Genomic DNA, 20586 nt, shown 5'->3' with positions numbered 1-20586 from the left:
AACTAATAAACGGAGTCTGAGTCAGGAGTCTAGTGCCAAAAGCTGGGCCTTCCAACCCATCTGCTTAACGGGTAAGTTAAGCAGGTAAGTTTAAGGTAAGTTTAAATGGGTAAGTTTACTTAACAAGTAAACTTAAAATCCATCCAGGAGTTACACATATCGGTGCAGGAAGGGAGGGCTGACTCTTCCCTGAGATAATAAGATATGCTTTTTTTGGTATACATCATTTAAAAGCAATTAATTTTAAAAATCCCCAAAGGGAAAAACCTACCACATAACTTCTGAAGGGATTTCTCAGAGTAGGTCTCCCGATCACAACCCTTCCCAATGTAATTAGTCTGCAGCTCCGCGACGATCTGGAGGGAAGACACGGCTCCATCGCACATCTCCAGGTGGATGCTGGGGAACAGGGCCATGCTCCCGGAGCCAGGCTGGTACTCAATCCTTTTGGTCCAGTCTAAACAAACAAGGAAAGGACGAAAAGTGAATCAGGTGCAGTCAGTTCTGCTGGAACATTTATTTTAGAAGTGTGAATTTGTTCCAATGAATTATTTGCCCCAACACATATATTAGATATTAGGGAACAGTCTGAGAATAATGGCAGTTTTACATTTGCTTATGCAAGGTTTCCTCCCTGAGAAATACTAGGCAAATGCAGAAAACTGCACCTAGCTGCACTGAGCCACGTAGGAACACACAAAACACGCGCAGGCACACGCACACTCACATGAGCACACACACACACACAGTCACACCTTCAAACATATACCAGCTACTCAGTTCACCAGTGTCGTGAACCACACCTGTCCATGGCTGCAGTCACAACTCTTCATTCATTTCCCAGATACTCCTTCAAGGACTTCACAACAACACACCAGAGGCAACCCCCACCATCCCCAACCTTTGCTTTAATATCTCAAAGTGCATTTTTTAACTTTTATTTTAGGTTTAGGTGTATAAGTACAGGTTTGTTATATAGGTAAATTTGTGTCACGGGGGCTTGTGGTACAGATTATTTCAATACCTGGGGGAGGCAACCCTTCTTACATTCATTTCACAGGCAAACGTCAGATCTCCTCGAGGTAAGATGCCATAATTATTGTAGTATTTGTGTAATATTGTGCTAATGTTTTCTCTTTCTCCTTTTTTTTAATGTGCCACTGATGATATTTTTGAGTGTTGTGCCTCTCGCCCCATTTTTCAACTTTGCCTCACGTGCCTTCTTATAAAACAAAAGAAAGCATGGTTGTTTAGGCATCTCATGAGTTCACAAGGTACGGTGAAAGGATTCTCAGACACTCAGAACTGTGAGTCATTGAAGTAGGTCTCATGGTCTTGTCACTGCTTTTTAGTGAAACAATAATGTGGAGATGATAAAGCATTAGAGAGGAACAAAATCACAATTAAAATGATACCATGCAAGAACAGAGCAATCAACACATACAAACTCTACAAGTGAGTGTACACAGGAATTGACTGATATAATAACAGCAGCACCTGAAAGTCAGAGTGGACTCAAGGCAGGCTCCCAGTGACTGATGATGACGTGTGTTTGCCTGCCACAGCGGGCATCCCATGCTCTGCGAGGACACATGTCTGAGATGGCTGTGCAGCCATCCTCAGCCAGATTTATGTGCAGAAGAGTGATTCTGAGTCATCAAGCAATGTGAGTTATGGGTGCTATTAGTTTACTAATCCCAAATGTTTGTCACATACAACATTGCTAGATGATATCCCTTTGCTGAAGTAGAAATAAAAATCTATGAAGTTGCCTGACCTCACCCATGAGAAACTCAGAAAGTCCTTCATTGTGGGACTCGGTATCAGGCTGTGGTTACCAGAAGACTCCTCAGTTCCCAGTGGGCCACTGGCACCACCATGTGATACCAGTATCTTGGAAGAGGCTGGGCTTTGGGGCTAGCCAGATGGCTTTGTTCACTGAGCAACCATTTGTTCAGGGTTTGTTTCTATGTGCCAGGCTCTGCTTGGAGTACAAAGGGTATAGCAGTGAACAAGTCAGGAGCCTAGGGAGAGAGGCAGGTGATGAATAAGCCTGTGCTGCTCTAACAGAGAGGAGTAAGTGCTATGAAAGGAAAAGCCAGTGATAGTGAGGGGCTCCTTTAGCTTGAGAGTTAACCTCTGAGCTGAGGCCCGAATATGAAGGACAAATGCATTGGGGGAAGCCTCAGGGAAGCATGTGTGAAGCAGATGCAGCAACAATCTTGGCTTGTCTTTGTAAGGTCAGGAAGTTCTCGCGCAGGTTACTGAAGGTCCCCAAGCCTCAGGCATCTCATCAAGAAAATGGGAACCATAGCACTGAGCTTACAGTATTGAGGTAGGGACTGAGTGTGAAAATGTGTGCATTGCAGGCAGTAGAGACTGATCAATGTTGTTCCCTGGCAAGGAAGAAGACAATCTGCCCCCATGCATCACAACTTTGACACATTTCAGGTACTTTGCAATCTGACTTTAGCTCTGAGCCCCCACGGTCACCAGCTGCCCTTTACGGGGTTTTCTCAGAGTGTCTCACAAGAAGAGAGTGCACATTATGGTTGTGAGATTCATTCCTAGGGTACTTACAATAAGAGGATGTTTGGATGAGAGTGACTAATTGTAAAGGAGAATATCCCCAATTCTATGTTATTTTCCTCATAGTCTTTAGGAGCTGTATCTGGATTAGCCCATCCCCTCCCAGAGGATGAGATCATGAAGTTGCTGCAGCCCATGCTCCAAAAGCCTCAAGTGCAATCTTAAGGACAAACCACTGGAGCAAAAGGTGGCTTTTTGTCTGGTGGATCTAAAGTCATAGTGCTATAGGAAGCCCTCCACACACACGGCCAACCCTGTAGTGTCCTAGGTACAAAATGTTTCGTGCCACTGTGTATTTGATTGTGCTACTTCTTCTACTTGAGTCTCCCTTTCTATCACCATCCCTGTCGCTACCTCCTCCATGTGGCCTTCTGGGATTTCTCCAGTCTAGGTCGATGCCCTCTCTCCTCCATGCTTCTGCAGTATTTTCAACATTAGACGGTAGAATTAGACTCCAAGCTTCATGGTGCCTCTGAGGCCCCATCATTGCTAGTCAGTGCCTGGCACAGAGTAGATGCTCACTAGTGGTAGAAACTGTGACAGAACCCTACAGGCTATCTTTTGATAGGAAACATTTGCTGGGTGGATCTGGGCAGCCCCAGACATCTAACTTTGATTGCTGCCTTGGTAGCACTTCTTGAGCTGCAGACAGAATCCATGGCTTGTTTGCAGCTTCTCTGGTACTGACCCCACCTGCCTGTATCTTCACTCCTGCTGAACCATCTATCCCTTCTCTATATAGAACCATCTCTCTCTCCTCTCTCCCCAAACCCTCCATAAACTCCCTTTCTGTACACTGAAAATGGAGAAAGCAGTTTTGTGCTGGAAGCAGGAGCTTGGTGTGCACCCTGCAGCACCAGTCTTGAGGTTCTCCTGTTTCTGCTAGTTCAGGAGAGCCCTCTCACAATACCTCCCCTCTGGTCATGGTCTCTGGAAGCCTCTTCTCTGGAGAAACCCAAGACACCCAACTCATTGATTTCCATTATTCGGCAGAGGCTGCAGGCATCTCTTTCTCATCTAGATATTTTGGTGGTTATCCCTGATGAGAAATTCCACCTCAAATCTTTTAAAAAGGAGTTCAAATAAACAAGCAAGTAAATCGTGAAGGGAAAAGCCAGGAAGCACAATCCTGTAGGGTCTTCATCCTCTCGCTCACCCCCTAGCTGGGAGGGCAGGGCCCTCTCTGACCACCAGGGAGAAATCAGGTATAAAAGAGTTTTAGGAACATCACAATTGCCAGTTGCTTTGGTGGCCTCAAGAGGCTTGTTTTTGAGGGTTTATGAGGAGCAGGCAAAATTGCAACCATATAGTAAAAGAAATCAGTGGAGCTTTCTGAGTACAGTGTCCTTGAGAGAGTGAGATGCTCATAGAAACATCTTCCATTTTCCAAGAAGGAGTTAGGGTGGGGTTAAGAGAGCAAAAGGCAAGTCATCAAGTTCAGCCTTTACCACTTGATGTGTCTGTCCCTCCTCATCTCCTGGAGGGTAGGATAGCATGGTTCTTAAAAGTGTGAATGTTTAATTCTGCATACCTGAGTTTAAATCCCACGCTTACCACTTACTGTGTAACTTTGGGCAAATCACTTATGCTCTGTGAGCCTCAGTTTCATCTTCTATAAAGTTTGTATCTACCACCTCGGATTTTGGGGGGATTACATGCAGAGTCATTTCAGCACCAAACATAAGGACTACATCCAATAGATATATTATTGGTAAATTATCGTTTATTCAATAACACTTATTGCAAGAAATAAGAGGAAATCAAGGACTAAGCATCGACAAGGTGCCAAGCACTTTTACATCTATCCTTTCACTTAATCCTTTCAGGGACCCAGTGGGGGAGTGTCACCTTAATTGCACAAACGATAAAACCATGGCTAAGAATTGGTGTGACTTGCCCAAGGTCACATAGCTTTCTTTTTTTTTTTTTTTGAGACAGAATTTCGCTCTTGTCACCCAGGCTGGAGTGCAATGGTGCTATCTCAGCCCACTGCAACCTCCGCCTCCTGGGTTCAAGCAATTCTCCTGCCTCAGCCTCCCTAGTACCTGGGATCATAGGCACCTGCCACCGCACCTGGCCAATTTTTGTATTTTTAGGAGAGACGGGATTTCACCATGTTGGCTAGGCTGGTCTTGAACTTCTGACCTTAGGTGATCCACCCACATCGGCCTTCCAAAGTGCTGGGATTACAGGCCACATGGCTGTTTTTACAAAAGCTCCTCCATTATTCTGAGGATTTGCCAGAACTGAGACAACTATAATTTCTACAGATTCATGTTTGACATTCAATTTATGCTAATATTTAAAAACAAAACAGTGATAATCCCAATGTTGGCAAAAGATCAAGAAGTATTGTCAGTTTTATCAGTGTCTGACCTTGACGGTAGCTTACGGGGCTGGAGGTTTGCTTTGACACTGAAGACTGCAGAAATCCAGGCTTGAATCTCAGCTCTGCCAAATGCGAGTCATGTGAATCTAACAAAGCTGCCGTCATCTTATAGCCTCCGTTGATTCATCTGCAGATTGGGGAAAATTATATCCCCTCCTGGGTTTATGGTAGCACGAGATATGCCAGGCTAAGGGCCTAACGCAGAGACCTTCCCACGAAGGCTCGGTATGGAAATATCCCACCCATTGGTTCATGAGTGTCTCAAACTTCTCTGAACTGTCCTGCTTGGACACAAAATCTTTTTAGTTTATAAAGGGCCTAGAGACTACTTTATGAATTGCGGTTCAATTTTTTTCTTAAGTGAAGAGAAAGGGAGCAGCCTGCCCACTGTTTTAATAATTGGGCCTAAATTACCCTGTAAGTATTCCTGAAAAAGCTATTGGGATTTAAACTCCTTCTTTGTGGATTAAGAATTTAGAAAGATGATGATTTTATTATAACTACCTCTACATTTGGGTATCTTATGTTTTCTTATCAAGAGAACATTAACCACTTGGAAGTTTTATATTAGATGCCTCGAGAGGGAATAAAGCTAATCTAAGAGATTTCTGGAAAGCATAGGCTTTGGGGCTCTTGTAATCTAAGACGTTCAGTCCATTGTCCCAATTCTGTGGTCAAAAACGATGCAGAAGAATAAAAGGGAAAGAGGCAGGTGTGGCAAAGACATGCTTCCTTCCTTAAATGTGCACGCACAGGAGCCTCCGGTTCCTCCTGGTCTCAGCTTCCAATGGCTGGAGATGCATCAGGATTTCTAGGAAATTGCTGGGTTCACACAAAGTGAGTGGCTGGATATTGGGATTCTGGGGAGTGAGAGGATGGGAATGGGGTACCCCAGAACAGGAACTGTTCAGGCAGCTGACACTGCAGCCAGATCTGCAAGCAATCACTATCTGCCATCTTTTAGGACTTTCTCTAAGGGATGGGTGGCTTTGATTTGGGCACCAAGGGTCTTCCTCTCCTACTGGAAGAAGCTAGGAGGGTACCTTTGCTCAGCAGGGAGTGCCATCATCTCCACTGACCATCCAGTGCATCTGAATTGGGGGCAGGTCAGGAAGCAGAGATGGGCTGCATAGGTAAATGAAGGTCAGATGATGAATGCTGGGGAAGAGGTTTGGATTTAATTGCAGGACCAGTAAGGAGCCATACATAGGATGTTTAGTGTGGGTGTGAAGTATCCAGACTGCTTCAAAGTCGTCATTCAGCAGCTGGGCTAGTCCTGGTGTTCATTCGAGAACAGCAGAATACTCCTGATAGCCACCCCTCGATCAATCCATGCAGGTGTCACCACTGACAGGGCCACACCAGAGGGAACTAACTTCACTTCATTGAAGTTTAGTTCAATTCTGTTTAGTAAAATTTAAGAGTGTTAACCCTGCAACTAGACAGATTCAGATTCAGGGAGCATGCCACACCACAGGCAGGGGAGTGGGCAGAGGAGAACCTGTGTCAGCCAGGAGGCAGAAGGAAGGTGAGAAACTGTGGACACAAGGCTTTACTGTGGCTTCCATGGGAAGAAACAAGTAAGGCAGGGCAAGCATTTTAATATTCACTAGTTTGAATAATTCCAGCCAGTTCTTGGGCATAGTTGTCTGGTACCTGACCCTGGGGTGATTAGGGCAGGTGAATGGTGTCCCAGAGTGTGAGAGCCCCAAAAAGGGATGTTTGGGGGTGTGGGCTCCAGATTGGCTGGAGTGCATATAAAAAGTGAGAGGGTGAGATGTTTAGGATCTCTGAGAATCAGCCAATCCCAAGAGGAGCAGTCCCTCCAGGGTCAGTAAGGCCCCCAGATGTCAAAACATCAGAATATATACTAGAAAATAACAGACATAGTTAATACAGCATTGCAGATGAAGGGAATGCCAGACTAGAAGAGAACTCCAGGGTGTCTTCTTCAGGGCCTCGTGTCTGTACAGCTCCAGGTTCAAGTGGTGCCATTCAGATGGAAATGATGTGAATAGTACTTCCATTTCTGAGTGTACAACCCAGCAGCTGCCATGCCTCAGAAGGTGCAGACATATGTGAGGCTGAGGAGGGCTTCATGGGGCCCTGGTGTGGGGTGAGGCACTTTGGGGCCAGATGACAAGGACCTTGGATGCTGGGCCAGGGAGTGGGTTATTTAGAGCATCAGAAACAGACTCTTCAAGGCCTTTGTGGAAAGGAGTGGCAGAAGCTGACTAAAACCAGAAAAGAATGTCTTGCTTCTTGCTTTTAGGAATTCATATTCTTTTTACATTTCATCAATTGCTATTATGGGTCTACAACTATCAGGTTGGAAATTCAGCTAGAAGGAGGCGGGGGTGGTGAGGAGTCAGGGAGACCGGAACTTCAACCCTGGCTCTACAAGCAGTTTCATGCTCAGAAGGGCCCCATCTTGGTTGAACGCTCTGCTGTGGCTGTCTTAACTTTCTTAATAATTTTTAAACAAGGGGCCCCTTGTTTCCATTTTATACTGGGACCCACAAATTATGCAGCTGGTCCTGCCTTACCAGCTGAGCAACCTTGGGCATATTCTTTAACCTTTCTGATCCTCACTTTCTTCTTCTGTCGAATGGGGACATTAATTAATTGCCCCCAAAGGAGTCCACAGAGCATAACTGCTAGGAATCAGGGCTTTGGAGTCAGACCCGGGTGTGAATTCCAGCTCTGCCACTTGGTATCGTGTACTGTGAGCAAGCCATATTTTCCCTTTATGTTTACTCATGCAAACATTCATGATATCGTGACCAATTTTAGAGTTGTATATAGGGTTTCTATGAGATAATAAATGCAAACCACTTATCCCTGTATCTGACACATAATAGGCACACACATTTTTGAGCATTAAATTATGTGGCTTTTTCTTTTCCAATTAAAAACACACACAGGCACCATTTAAAAAGAAACAAAACAGGAATTCTCTGCACTCAATTACAAATGTAAGGAATCCTCTCTTTTCCTTTATTACTGACCCTTTTCCATTTACTATGTCTTATTTTCACAAGAGTATTTTATTACTTTTTAATTCCTACTAAGAAGAGATAATTAACTACAAAAGGAAAGCGGGGCAAGGATCCATATCTCTGTGCTATATCCTCAGTGAAGCCTCAAGGCTGTGATTGTTGCTGTTCCTCTGCCTGTGTACTCAGTCCCTGCCCTTCCTAGGACTGGTGCTTCTCTTCATCCAGGTCCCACCTCACAGGTGACTTTGTAAAGGAGCCCTTATTGGTACTGGCCTCACCTTGATGAGTCTCCCCAATCTCCACCGCAGCCTCTCCCTGAGAATTTACTTATTCCTTTATGTCCCGTTCCCACCCAGGAGCATGACTTGTACGTCACTATTCAATGCCTGGCACATAAAAGGTGCCTAACAAATATCTATGAAATGAGTGAGTAATCAGATGTATGAAAATCAGGACACACATACACACAGATACACACCCAGACATATAGACATGCACACTCCAGTTCCCACATAGGATGGTGCACCTTACTTATCAATCATCTGCTTAGCCCAACCAGCTGCCAAAGGACAGGCTGCTGCTAGGCATTAAAATGGAAAGGATTCGAGACATGGCTGCTGTGTGTGTATGTACATGTGTGTTTGCATGTGCACGTGTGTGCTGTGTATGTGTGCACACCCCCCACCCACCTGAATTGAAATGTCTGTGGACAAATGTGAATGCTGAAACTGCACTTAAAACTGGCTTCAATTGTTCCATACATTTTTAACCTTTTTAGTCCCCTAGACATTCTCAATAAATGTCAAATGAAAGAACTAGAAATCTGTTCTCAAATTTTGTCTTGCTCATGACGTTCTTTCCAGTTTCCTGATGACAGAGGGGATATAATTTGGCCCCAAATCAACACTGTGATGACTGACTCTGACCTAAGAAAAGCTTCTCATCTATTTGGCAGACCTCAAAGTCATGCACACTGGCAGAGACTTTGGGGCCTTATTCTGGTAGCAACTGGGAAACTGCAGGCAGCTCCTCGCTGAAGCCCAGGCCAGGCCGTCCTCCCTGGCCTCTCACCTGCCAGCCAGGAGAACTGGTGCCACTAGTTAAGGACAACGTGTAAAGACAGCTTGCTGAGCAGACTGCATTGGAGAGATGGCTGACTCAGGCCTCTGAGACACCACATTCCATTCCTGGCAGCCTTCGGCCTTCCCCATGCTGTGAGAGGAAACCATCCTATCCTGTGTGGTTCCCTCATGCCGGCAGGAGCCTCCATTACCCACCAAGTCTCCAATCTTGCTAGTGTTGGGCACTACCTCTTTAGAGCCTATGCCAAGCCCTCCTTTCCTTTTACCCTGGCTCTCTGGGGGGGTGGGGGACCGTGGGTCAGCAGCCAAAGTTGAAGTGAACTATGTGGTGTTCAGAAGCCTGGACCCACCCCAGGCTCGGCTGCAGCTTTCTCCCAGTCCCTTCAACCCTAAAGACCCTCAGCTCACATCCTTCTCGGTTCCCAAACAGAAACACATCCAGCAGAACCGATGCTGGAAAGGTACAGAAACCAGGCACTTCAAAGCAGCCCTTCTGAAAGACAATCCTTCCAAGATCAATGAACTCAGTCAACCAGGGCACCTTCTCTTGGATGTACAGAAATGCTTCTCTCTTATGTACAATAAACATGAGCATCTGCCAGGCAATTTTTTTAATCTCTTGACAAATGTATTATTAGTGTAAAGATGGAGCAGTGGTTCTTTAAGAATCTTTACTTTTATGGCTTTGAAAAACATTCACAATTGAAGGGCACAGTTTTCATGCCCATATTTTTCAATTTTTTTGAAAAGATGGCTTATGTATACTTTTCATATTCTAGTTATGTAAATCTCTTTTTAAGCTATCAATTGCACACAGCTTCAAAACTTTTTTTTTTTTTTAAATGAAAGGACCGTTTTCCTAGGTGGTACTAGAGTGCAGGATTTTCCATTTCACTGAACAAGAGTCTCAAGCTGAAATCAAGTTCTCACTTCTACAGGAAATACAGTCTAAATCTCCAGAGTCTGTTGAACATACTGAGACCCCCAATTCCCCATGTGTGAAGGTGGGAGAGGTGGCTCTCTAACAGGGCTAGGAGAGTACACTGTCACGAATGGTTAGCAAGATGCTTGGCAGAATGTATCTCAGTTTTCAAAATGACCAGACTTTGGCCCAGTAAATAGACTCCAGAGAAGGGTAACCAAAATTCAAAGACTTTTGTACTAATTGCCATTGCATTAAAAAGAACAACAGAAGCATGCTGACATATGATAATCACATGGCCCTATCTAACTACAAGGACACGGTCAAGCACATTTGGATACACCTATAGAAGGGGATGTCATGCAGCCACTGAGGGGGTCAGTGAGGTTTTATGATGTGGGGGAATAAATATGACATAAGGTTTAGTGGAAAAAGAACATAATGTTCAAATGACTACGCATTGAAAGGAAAAAACAAGGTAATATTGACAACACTGCATTCATTGAACTACAGGAAATTTTTATTGAGTTTATTTTTTAAAATTATTTTCAAATGAGGATAAGAAATTATAATTTTAAAAAATTACATTAAAAATATCATGGCAGCCCAATTGCCACTTACTACCTCAGGTTCTCTTAACAGAATGCAGAGCTCATAAATCTTGCCTGAGAAACATCCTTATTCCTTGCCTAGGGGTGCCCACCTGGGCAGCCAGCCAGCCAGCCTCTTTCTGTTGTCACAAAGGGCTCCTGTTGGCCAGTGTGAGCCCCACCCATGCATTAGACATGGACTGCTTTGTTGGCATTTGGTGATGAGGTTGTTAGAAACCCAAGGAGGCTGAGCGCCTGAGGAGTAAAAGCCTTAGAATTTGACAAGGGATGACATACTGTTATTATAATATTTTCTTCTGGATCTAGAGCCTGAGAAAAGGGCTGAATTTCCCTAGAAGCTCACCAAGGGTGGAAGATTCAGCATGTGTGAAACTGTCATTAACCAAACCTCCCAGCAGGTAGAAGCTCCCTACTCCTTGCCTGCCTGGTTCAGCCTGTGTGAGGGTGGCTGCTGCAATCAGGGATGCAGAGTCTCAGGCCAGAGACAGACACTGGCACTGGGGAATGCAGAGAAGGAACACAGCTTTCTCAAGCACTGTCCACCAGCAGAGCCTTGTTACTAAAATGAGAGTAACCAAATAATAATACTTGTCTTAAACTGTGGCTGAAAGTGAGGTCACATTTTACTCTAAATACCAACCTTCACCAACCAAGAACTCATCAGAAATGAGTCCTCCTCTGAATGCCTTAGTTTTCAGAGGCCCCAGACAGGTTCTCCACATTCCCCACACAGGTGTTCCTGGGCTTCCACTCCTACCGGGGCCCCACTGTCCATGCCTGCTGCTCATGTGGCCAGGACTGGCCCTCTTCACCTGCCCAGGGAACACCCAGGCCACAGGGGTCCAGACTGGCTGGGCTCCATGGAAGGTGGGGAGAAGGGGCCCTCCCCAAGGAGACCTACATTGTGCCTTTGCCAGGTGAACTCTGGTTATTATGTCCACTGCCTCACAGAATCTCTCTAGACAGTTCGATCTACTTACTTCACAGTCTGCATTGGAAACCTCACCACATCTCTGATAAAAACCAACAGTAACACATCCACAGTGATCTTATTTTTGACAAGTGTTTCAAAAACATACACTGCAGAAAAGACAGTCTCTTCATTAAGGGGTGCTGGGAAAACTGGATATGCATGTGCAGAAGAATGAAACTAGACCCCATCTCTCACCACACACAAAAATCATCAAAAGGAATTAAAGAGTTAAATATAAGACCTCAAACTATGAAAACAGCCAAAAGAAAACATTGGGGGAAATCTCTAGGACACTGATTAGTCTGTGCAAAGATTTCTTGAGCAACACCCTACAAGCACAGGCAACCAAGGTGAACATGGACAAATGGGATCACATCAAGTTGAAAAGCTTCTGCACAGCAAAGGAAACAATCAACAAAGTGAAGAGACAACCCACAGAATGGAAGAAGATCTATGCGAACTACCCCTCTGACACGGGATTAATGACCAGATTCTATGAGGAGCTCAAACAACTCTACACGAAAAAAATTCTAGGAATTCGATCAAAGAATGGGCAAAATATTTGAATAGACATTTCTTAAAAGAAGATCTACAAATGGCGAACAGGCATATGAAAAGGTGCTCAACATCACTGATCATCAGAGAAATGCAATTCAGAACTGCAATGAGATATCATGTCACCCCAGTTAAAATGGCCCATAGTCAAAAGACAGGCAATAACAAATGCTGGCGAGGATGTGGAGAAAGGGGAACCCTTGAACACTGTTGGTGGGAATGTAAATTAATACAACTACTATGGAAAACGGTTTTGAGATTCCTCAAAGAAACTAAAAAATTAGCTACCATTTAATCCAGCAATCCCATTGCTAGGTATATACCCCAAAGAAAGGAAATCAAGTGTATTGAAAAGATATCTGCACACCTATGTTTGTTGCAGCACTGTCTACAATAACTAAGATTTGGAAGTAACCTAAGTGTCCACTAACAGATAAATGGATACAGCAAATGTGGTACATAACATGATGGAGTACTATTCAGTCATAAAAGAGAATGAGATCCAGTTATTTGCAACAGCATGGATGGAACTGGAGATCATTATGTTAAGTGAAATAAGTCAAATACAGAAAGACAAAAATTGCATATTCTTACTTATTTGTGGGATCTAAAAATCAAATCAATTGAGCTCATAAATATAGAGAGTAGAAGGATGGTTACTAAAGGCTGTGAAGGGTGGTAGGGGGTTCCTAGGGGGAGGTGGGGATGGTTAACGGATATAAAAAATGGAAAGAATGAGTAAGACCTACTATCTGACAGCACGAGAAGGTGACTATAGTCAATAACTTAACTGTATATTTTAAAATAACTTAAAGAATGTAATTTGATTGACTGAAACTCAAAGGATAAATGCTTATGAGCGGATGGATACTCCATTCTCCATTATATGCTCATTTCAGTTTGCATCTGTGTATCAAAACATCTAATGAACCCCATAAATATATACACCTACTATGTACCCACAAAAGTGTTAAAAATAATTAAATAATTTTTTAAGACACAAAAATATATTCAAGATAAAAAAAGGAAAAGAAAACAAACAAGAAAACAAAACACACTAGTCCATCTACTCCATCACTTACCTTTCTCCGAAACTCCTCTCTGCAACCCAAATGCCTGTCTCCTGTCAGTCATACAGCCACAATGTTGATAGAAGAGTGGACGGAAATGCCCGGAGGTGCAGCAGTTAAGCAGCAAGCTCTCCTGCGGATGCTGTTCCCTGCTTCTTCCCATCACTGGCCCCTTCCCCAGCCCCTTAGGCACCCGGCTAATGTACTCATCCTTCAGACTTCAGCCTAGGTGCCACCTTCTTGGGGAAGCTTTCTCAAGCCTGGCCACTGTACCTCACCTCTGTTCTCACAGACCCTGGCCTTTGCGTGTCAGTGCCCTGACTGTCCTGTATTGGAATGGACTGCTCACCTGCCTTCCCTCACCTCATCACCACTCCAGCTCATGGTTCCCAGGGGCTGGCTGGGTGCAGAGGCGGCCCTGGGGGAAGTTTCCTGAGTTGAGTCAAAGCTCAGTTGGGCTAGGCCCACACTGTCCCTCTGCATGGTTAGGGTGGGGTCAATGCTCCAAGTCCCCGAGTTGGTACCTCATGGGTCACACCACACTTAACAGTGTGAATCCAGAGCTCCTGAGGTCAACCTCGGCCAGCTCCTGGCTCTCCATCCAGTTCCTCCCTCCATCAGGATCTCTGGGAGGTAGACGTGGGGAGAAGGGGGCACTGTTCTGCCCACTTTAGAGATGAGGACAACTGTGGCAGGAAGAGGAGGGGCACTTTCTGTGGTCACACACATTATGAGAATCCAAGTATGGCTTGTGTGCAGGTGGCAGCCTAGGTACCCAGGCTGGCTGGGGCCGCCCTCCACTGGGTTGTGCAGAGAGCAGGAAGGAAGCCACCATTTAACAGGCACTTAGCTGGGCCTGTTACACATGTTATCAACCTGCACAGCATCCATCCGAGGAAGGGATTAGCAGGAGGGTAATTTTACCATGGAGACAATTGAGGCTGAGATATCAAATGACCTGCCTAAGGTCACACAGTCAGCAAATAATGCTGAGAGGCTGGCCAGACTCCCAAAAGCACTTTAGCCACTTCTGCTTGCTCTCCCCTGCCTTCACTTTCCTCATTGCTAGAATTAATTCAGGCATTCCTACCTGCCAGGCACAGTTCTGCCTTGTGACAATCCTCTGCCATAGGTACTGCTATTAACCTCATTTTGCAGATGCCACATCTGGGGGTTCTGAGAGGTTAATTGACTTATCCAATGTCCTTGAGTCAAATGGAACTGGATTTGAACCTGGGTCTTTCTGGCTTCGAAGCCTGCACTCTGAAGCTGTATCTTCTGCTGACTCCCTGCAGGGAGACATTCAAGTCCACTGCAAAATTTCAAAGAACTGTCAGTGGAAGAGGGAGTAGGCAGACTGTGCAGCTCAGGGGCAGACCCAGGTCCATGGGGAGATGAGGTAGCATGTATGGGGCTCTGAGTCAGGAGGCCTGAGTCTAGCTATGGTTCCAGCTCTCCGAATGACCTTGGACAAGGCTTTTCCCCTTGTGGTCCCTGAGAGATCATCTAAAGTTGAGTGATGAATGACCTTGTTATCCTGAATGAAGACAGGTCCCAGTGGTGGGCCTGGGTGACAAGAGTGATACCCCTCCCACCTCCACCATTCACAAGCCATGGTCCCCTCTCAAAGCTGCCTTACTATCCAATGACATATTTTCTTTTTAACATGGGGAAAGAGTTCTAATTTCAGAACTTTCCCCCAAATAGCTTTCCTCTAACGGTCTCAAAAGATGGCAGTGTTCTCCTTTTCTTTGAGATGAATTGTAGGAAATTGGGGGAGGATCTCTATGTCTGCAGACAGATGGAGCTGGCCTCAATATTACTAGCTGTGTGGCAAGTGTATTAACCTCAGTGTTCTCATCTGTAAAATGGGAAAATAACAGTTTTCAGGGAGCAGTGAAGAACAAATGACCACCTGCATGCAATGAATGCTCTTAGATAAGGCTTGGCAAATAGTAAGTGCTCAGTCAGTGGTAATGATTATTACTATCATTATTGAGTACTCTTCGGGATGAGTGAAGTCTGCCCACACCCTCTTCCCCTCAGGGCTGATATTATTGGGCCTTGAAAACCTCTAAGGCTCATTACCCTCCAGGCGGATCCACGGGAGAGTCAGGTCAAAGCAGACTCGAGCATGGGCACTTTTATCTGGCAGCTCTTTAAGCACATTAAGATACCATTGAGTAGGTAAATCAGCATCCTGTACAGAGCCATTTGTTGCACCTTAATGATCGGCTATGTCAGTGATGTCAAAACAGGTCATTATTCACGGAGAAGTGACCCCCCGAGGCCCTCCGCCAGGAGCTCAGCTGCTTGCCAGGCAGATCTGAGCAATCCCCTTAGCAGCTGTAAACCCCCGGAGCACCTGCCCTGAGGTCAGGCTGCTGCAGTCAGTGGAATTCAGGCCTCAATAATGGTTTTTCCAATTATTTGAGGAAAAAATACTCCATTGTGATTTTTTTAAATTGAGATAAAGGGAACTAAAAAGCGCTGCTGTTCTCTGAGCCCCACCGTGTGGGGTTCTGTGAAAGGCTCTCCGCTGGCACCTTTCATCTGGTCCTCACAAGAAGGCACTTACATTTAGGCAAGCCAAAGCTGAACAGCAGTGACTTTTCCAAGGTTGCAGAGTGAGCTAGGGCCTAGCTGGGACTGAAATCTGGGTTCCTGGGCTGACCCCCAGGACTGTACACTTTCTATCCCACCCCATTGTCTCCCTTTGATCCCAATCTTAAGTAGAAAAATCCAGAACATGATGCTTAAGCCACAGAGCCTTACTCAATTCTATGGATTTAAATGTGTGTACTCGTGTGTGTGTGTGTGTGTGTGTGTGTGTGTTCATTTGCATGATGGTGTCTATTTTCCCAATTTAATCATAGCATTCATTTGCATAGGGATTTAAATTTTGTGAAGTACTTCTACGCTACAGTCTCTTTTGGTCTTAACAATCTTACAAAATAGCTTGGCCAAGGATTATGATTCTTAATTTACAGTCACGGAACCAAAGCTCAGCCAGAGAAATAGCTTAAGCAAAGCCTGTGGCTAGATTATGATCCAGCTAAGGGTTGGGTTCAGCCCTTCTCACTCCATACCTAGCTCCATCTCCACTGGTTTGACCTGACCCCATTCCCCCATCACCTACCCCTGTGTGGGGTTCAGGGCATATGCTTAGAAAAGGGAAGAGGAGCAGAAGGAACCAGAAGAATGTAGAAGAAATGAGGGGGAAGGAGAGGCAAGTCAAAAATGGGGACAAGGAGAAGAGAGGTTATTGATAAATAGTAGAGATTCAAAAGGATAGGAAAGAGACTGTGAGGGTGGAGGAAGAAGCTGAGCCCTCTGGTATGAAGCTCAAAAAGTCAGTGCTGTCCTATTGAATGGAAAGGTATAGGGGTAATTTTTCAGGCTGAATTCTCTTTAAGGAGAAGGTAGAGTCTTCCTGCCGTGGTGTGAGGAGCCACACTTGGGCCCGGCATCTTTGGGTTTGAAGCTTAACACCTAAGTCTCGGGCCCACTTTGTGTTTCTCTGGGCCATGAGATAATCAGAGGTAACTTTAGTTTCCGGCAAATAGTATCTGAAAGATGGACAGTCTTCAAGCCTGGGTTTATTTTTGAACAAATTATAATTTCAAGGCAATGGTTCCCTAGACCTTGTTCAATCAAGGAAATGAGAGTCATGGTGCCTCTTAGGTGCTATGTAGACATTGTCCCATTGAACTCCAGCTACCCTTTCCAGGTAAGTCTCATCACCATCTTACAGCTAAGGTAACTGAAAAGTTAACTACGCTGCTTAAGGACATATAGGCTGTGCTTCTCTTCTAAACTGTTTTCTGAGACACCCTTTTGCAAAGCTCATAACAGCCCCCTTTGGAAATTCTCAACCCCCTTTTTCTATCCTCTTTCTTACTTCTGACACAGTAAGATGCCCTCTGGAATAGGCTGATATGAATTTGAATTCCATGTTTACCATTTACCGCTGTGAGATTTTGGGCAAGACAGTCAATCTAAGTTTTCCTTATCTATTAAATGGGCTAGAATTGCTTATCTCACAGGATGTTCCTGCGCTTTGTGCAGTGAACTTTGCTTTGGACTTTTACAGTTCTTTGCCTCTGTCTAAATAGGTCCATTTGATCTCTCATCCTTTCAAGGCTTTGCTATGCATCTAATCACCCACTCCCTGCTAAGGCGTCAATGGACAACAAGAGCTTCATGCAGGGGTCAGAAAACTGTTTCTGTAAAGAACCAAATAGTAAATATTTAGGCCTTGAGGGCCACATAATCTCTATTGAAACAACTCGGCTCTCCTGTTGTAGGGTAACCATAGGCACTCTGTGAACTAATAAGTGTGGTCGTGTTCCAATAAATCTTTATCTATATGCACTAAGAATAAAACTCCACATAGTTTTAATGTGCTATGAAATCTTATTTTTCTTTTTTTCAACGATTTAAAATGTAAAAGCCATCTCTTAGTTCACAGTTGTACAAAAACACTCAACCAGATTTGTCCTGTAGGCTACACATTGCTGACTCCTAACGTGGGACTCCTGCAGGAGGTATTTTCATTTTCAGGGTGGATTATCTATTAAAATAAAAGGTTGGCACTGCAATGTTGGAACCTCAGACACCCTGGCAGGACAGTCAAAGAGAGGACCGAGGGCAAGAATCCTTCTTTACTCTGTCTTTCTGGTAATGCCCTGAGCCCACTTTCCCAAGCAAATCTGGACACGTTCTTGGGCTTATCACCTTCTGATTTGAAATCAATGCCTTTCACGTAGTAAAATGTAAGCCAGATCCTCAGTTTATTTAATAACCCATCTGACTTTTGGAAGGGGCAAGGGGACCAGCTGACCCCTGGGCTCCTGGGTGTTTATCTCCTCAGGAGGGTGGCGGCAGGTGACAGCTGCAGAGAGAACTGGGAGATACACTTGACAAGGTGTAGCAGGGTCTTCTTCAGCCCCAGACACACCCAACTGCCACCTTTGTCCCTTTGCCTATGGAATCTCATGAGATTTGCCTGAAATCTAACCTTGATGCCCACTTTAACTTGAGTTTGCAATAAATACATGACTTTTAGTACTTTTGGGGGAGTGCTCCACTTGAAAGTGCACTCAGAAATAATCATTCTTTTCTGCTGGCCTCCCTCCCCTGAGTCTCTGCATTCCAGCCACCATCTACGTGGTTTGCCGAGGAGTCCTTCTTCCCTAAGATACTTGTAACCACATGGAGGCAGAAAAGCCTCTGCAGCTCCCCTGTCCTCAGGGTGATACAGGAGGAGGCCCTCCCTCCATGACCTGGTCCTCAGTTGGCCAGTCTGGTCTTCTTCCCCCTGCTCCAGCTGCATTGTGTTCTCTCACCTAACACCTGTTTTCTAGTCTGGAATATCCCCTCCTCTCTGTGCTAAAGCCCAGTATTTTTCTAGATTTGCTCCAGGAACATCTCCCAGGGGCTCCTGCCTGGTTCAAGGTTAAGTATCCCCTTTGTCTTCCCACAGTCCCTCCAGTGCAGCTTTTATCCTCAGCATTTCTATCATCTCCTTCTATACTTGGAGTCCTGGTAGATCTACCCATATTCCCAGCGTTTAGCACATGGTAGGCCTTCACTAGAGGGTTAACTAATTCACTCCAAAAACAATATTTTCCACCATGTAATATGCATTCAATTTCAGTGTCTCTCACACTGCCAATAACTAAGAGCAATGAATCTAGCCAGCATTAGATTAGTTGCTGCTAATCTAATGCTGATTAGATGCTGTCTTTCTGCTGCTGTCTTTTCAGCACAAAAGCGTTAGACATACTCAGGTGTCTGGTAACTATTTTCTGCACGGTCTTAGTCAAAGTGAAGTTGATGGAAGCAGCCAGACCTACCGCAGACTTATTAAATCAGGATCTGCATTTTGCCAAGACCCCCCCCACCCCACTGACTCAAGTGCATGTTCGAGTTTGAGAAGCGCTTCTCCGAAAGCCACCACCCTTCCTTCCTAATGAAGGACCTGTTTGTGGGATGGTGGAAGACACAGTGCAGACAATTTGACGCACCTGGAGAATTATTCAAAACCCAAAGAACAGAGAAGAAATGGTTCAATTATGTGGCTGCATCTCTCTTTCTTTTTCTTTTAAATAGGACATCTCATTGGGAAGGTAAAAGGAACCGAAATTGGTTGGCCTGTGGGAGAAACTTCCAACTGGTGGTGGTGTGTGAATTGCTGCTGAGCAAGGTGTAATTAGCTGCCATGGGATCACACTCATGGAAGAGGCGGGCGGACAAAGAAGGGCTCCTTGGGGGCTGGAGAGCTGATTCTTCAGTCTGGGGAGCCTCAGCCACAGAAAAGCTGGAAGTCCGGTCAGCAACACATCTGGGGGAAAATGGTGAAAGCCCACGAGGAAGTCTTTGGTGGCTCTCTTCAAAGGTGAATAATTTTGCATAAAGGGATAGTAAAATACTGAACTTTGGGTTCATTCTGGCAGGAACAAATAATGAATACAATATCTGACTTGCAACAATAAAAGGGAAAATGTACCAAATCAGTGTTGAAGACAATCTTTCAGCTTGAAACATCGAAAAAGATGGGCAAAGGGATTAAAAAGAATAAAGGAAAGCATAAACATGGGATGCATTTCTCCAAACAGCATAACGTAAAATAAAATAAAAACTAAACAAACAAAGGAAAAACCCCCAAACTACCAACTGAATTATAAACGATCCTCTAAAGGACAGGTCAGTGCCCCTGTGAGGAGGGTTCAGCAGGGACATGTGGCTAAGCTCAGTCTCTGGCTGGGCCCACTGCTGTTACTGCCACCCTCACCCTGACAACCTCCAAAGGTACTACATCCTCTGCAGTGCTCTGGTCCACAAAGGGATGCAGGTCCTTCTCCAAGTCATCATAGCATGCACAGGCCCAGGCTTGGGTAATTTCATTCAGTTGACAAGAGGGAAACACTAAGAAGACCAAACTGGGTCCAATATATAGTGCTCGGGTGATGGGTACACCAAAACCTCACAAACCACCACTAAAGAACTTACTCATGTAACCAAATACCACCCATTCCCCAAAAACCTATGGAAGTAAAAAGTATAAAAGAAATTAGAGAAAGTTTAGAAACACTCAACTTGAGACATGTGCAACCTGGGATCCCCACAAGGCTATCTAGCAGCCTGTTTAGAGGATTCTTTATCTCTGGGAGTATCTGTAGCCCTCTTCTTACTCTATGTGTAATGAGATCCATGCCCAAGCCCTCCACTATCAAGCACATATATCCAGGAGACTCAAATCTCCATCTCTAGCACATACCTTTCTCCTAAGCATCAGATGTGAAAATCCCACTGCCCACTAGACATCTCTGGCACCTCGCATTGATCTTTTCTTTATAATGGACTCTTTAGCTGCTGCAGATAACTCCTCCTC

At 44.8% G+C, this 20586-nt stretch overlaps 1 protein-coding gene across 2 annotated transcripts in view; it reads right to left on the bottom strand.

The window, feature by feature from the left end:
* The window catches only part of CLSTN2 (calsyntenin 2), a 628828-nt gene that overhangs the window by 111814 nt on the left and 496428 nt on the right, over nt 1-20586 (bottom strand). For both annotated transcript variants that reach the window (XM_050779679.1, XM_050779680.1), the window contains exon 6: nt 272-457. In XM_050779679.1, the coding sequence (XP_050635636.1) occupies nt 272-457 (186 nt within the window). The remainder of the gene's footprint in view (nt 1-271; nt 458-20586) is intronic.

This window comes from Macaca thibetana, chromosome 2 (genome assembly GCF_024542745.1).
Source record: "Macaca thibetana thibetana isolate TM-01 chromosome 2, ASM2454274v1, whole genome shotgun sequence".
Taxonomy (NCBI): domain Eukaryota; kingdom Metazoa; phylum Chordata; class Mammalia; order Primates; family Cercopithecidae; genus Macaca; species Macaca thibetana.
The sequence above is the reverse complement of the archived record's forward strand: the minus strand, read 5'-3'. Positions and strand labels throughout refer to the sequence as shown.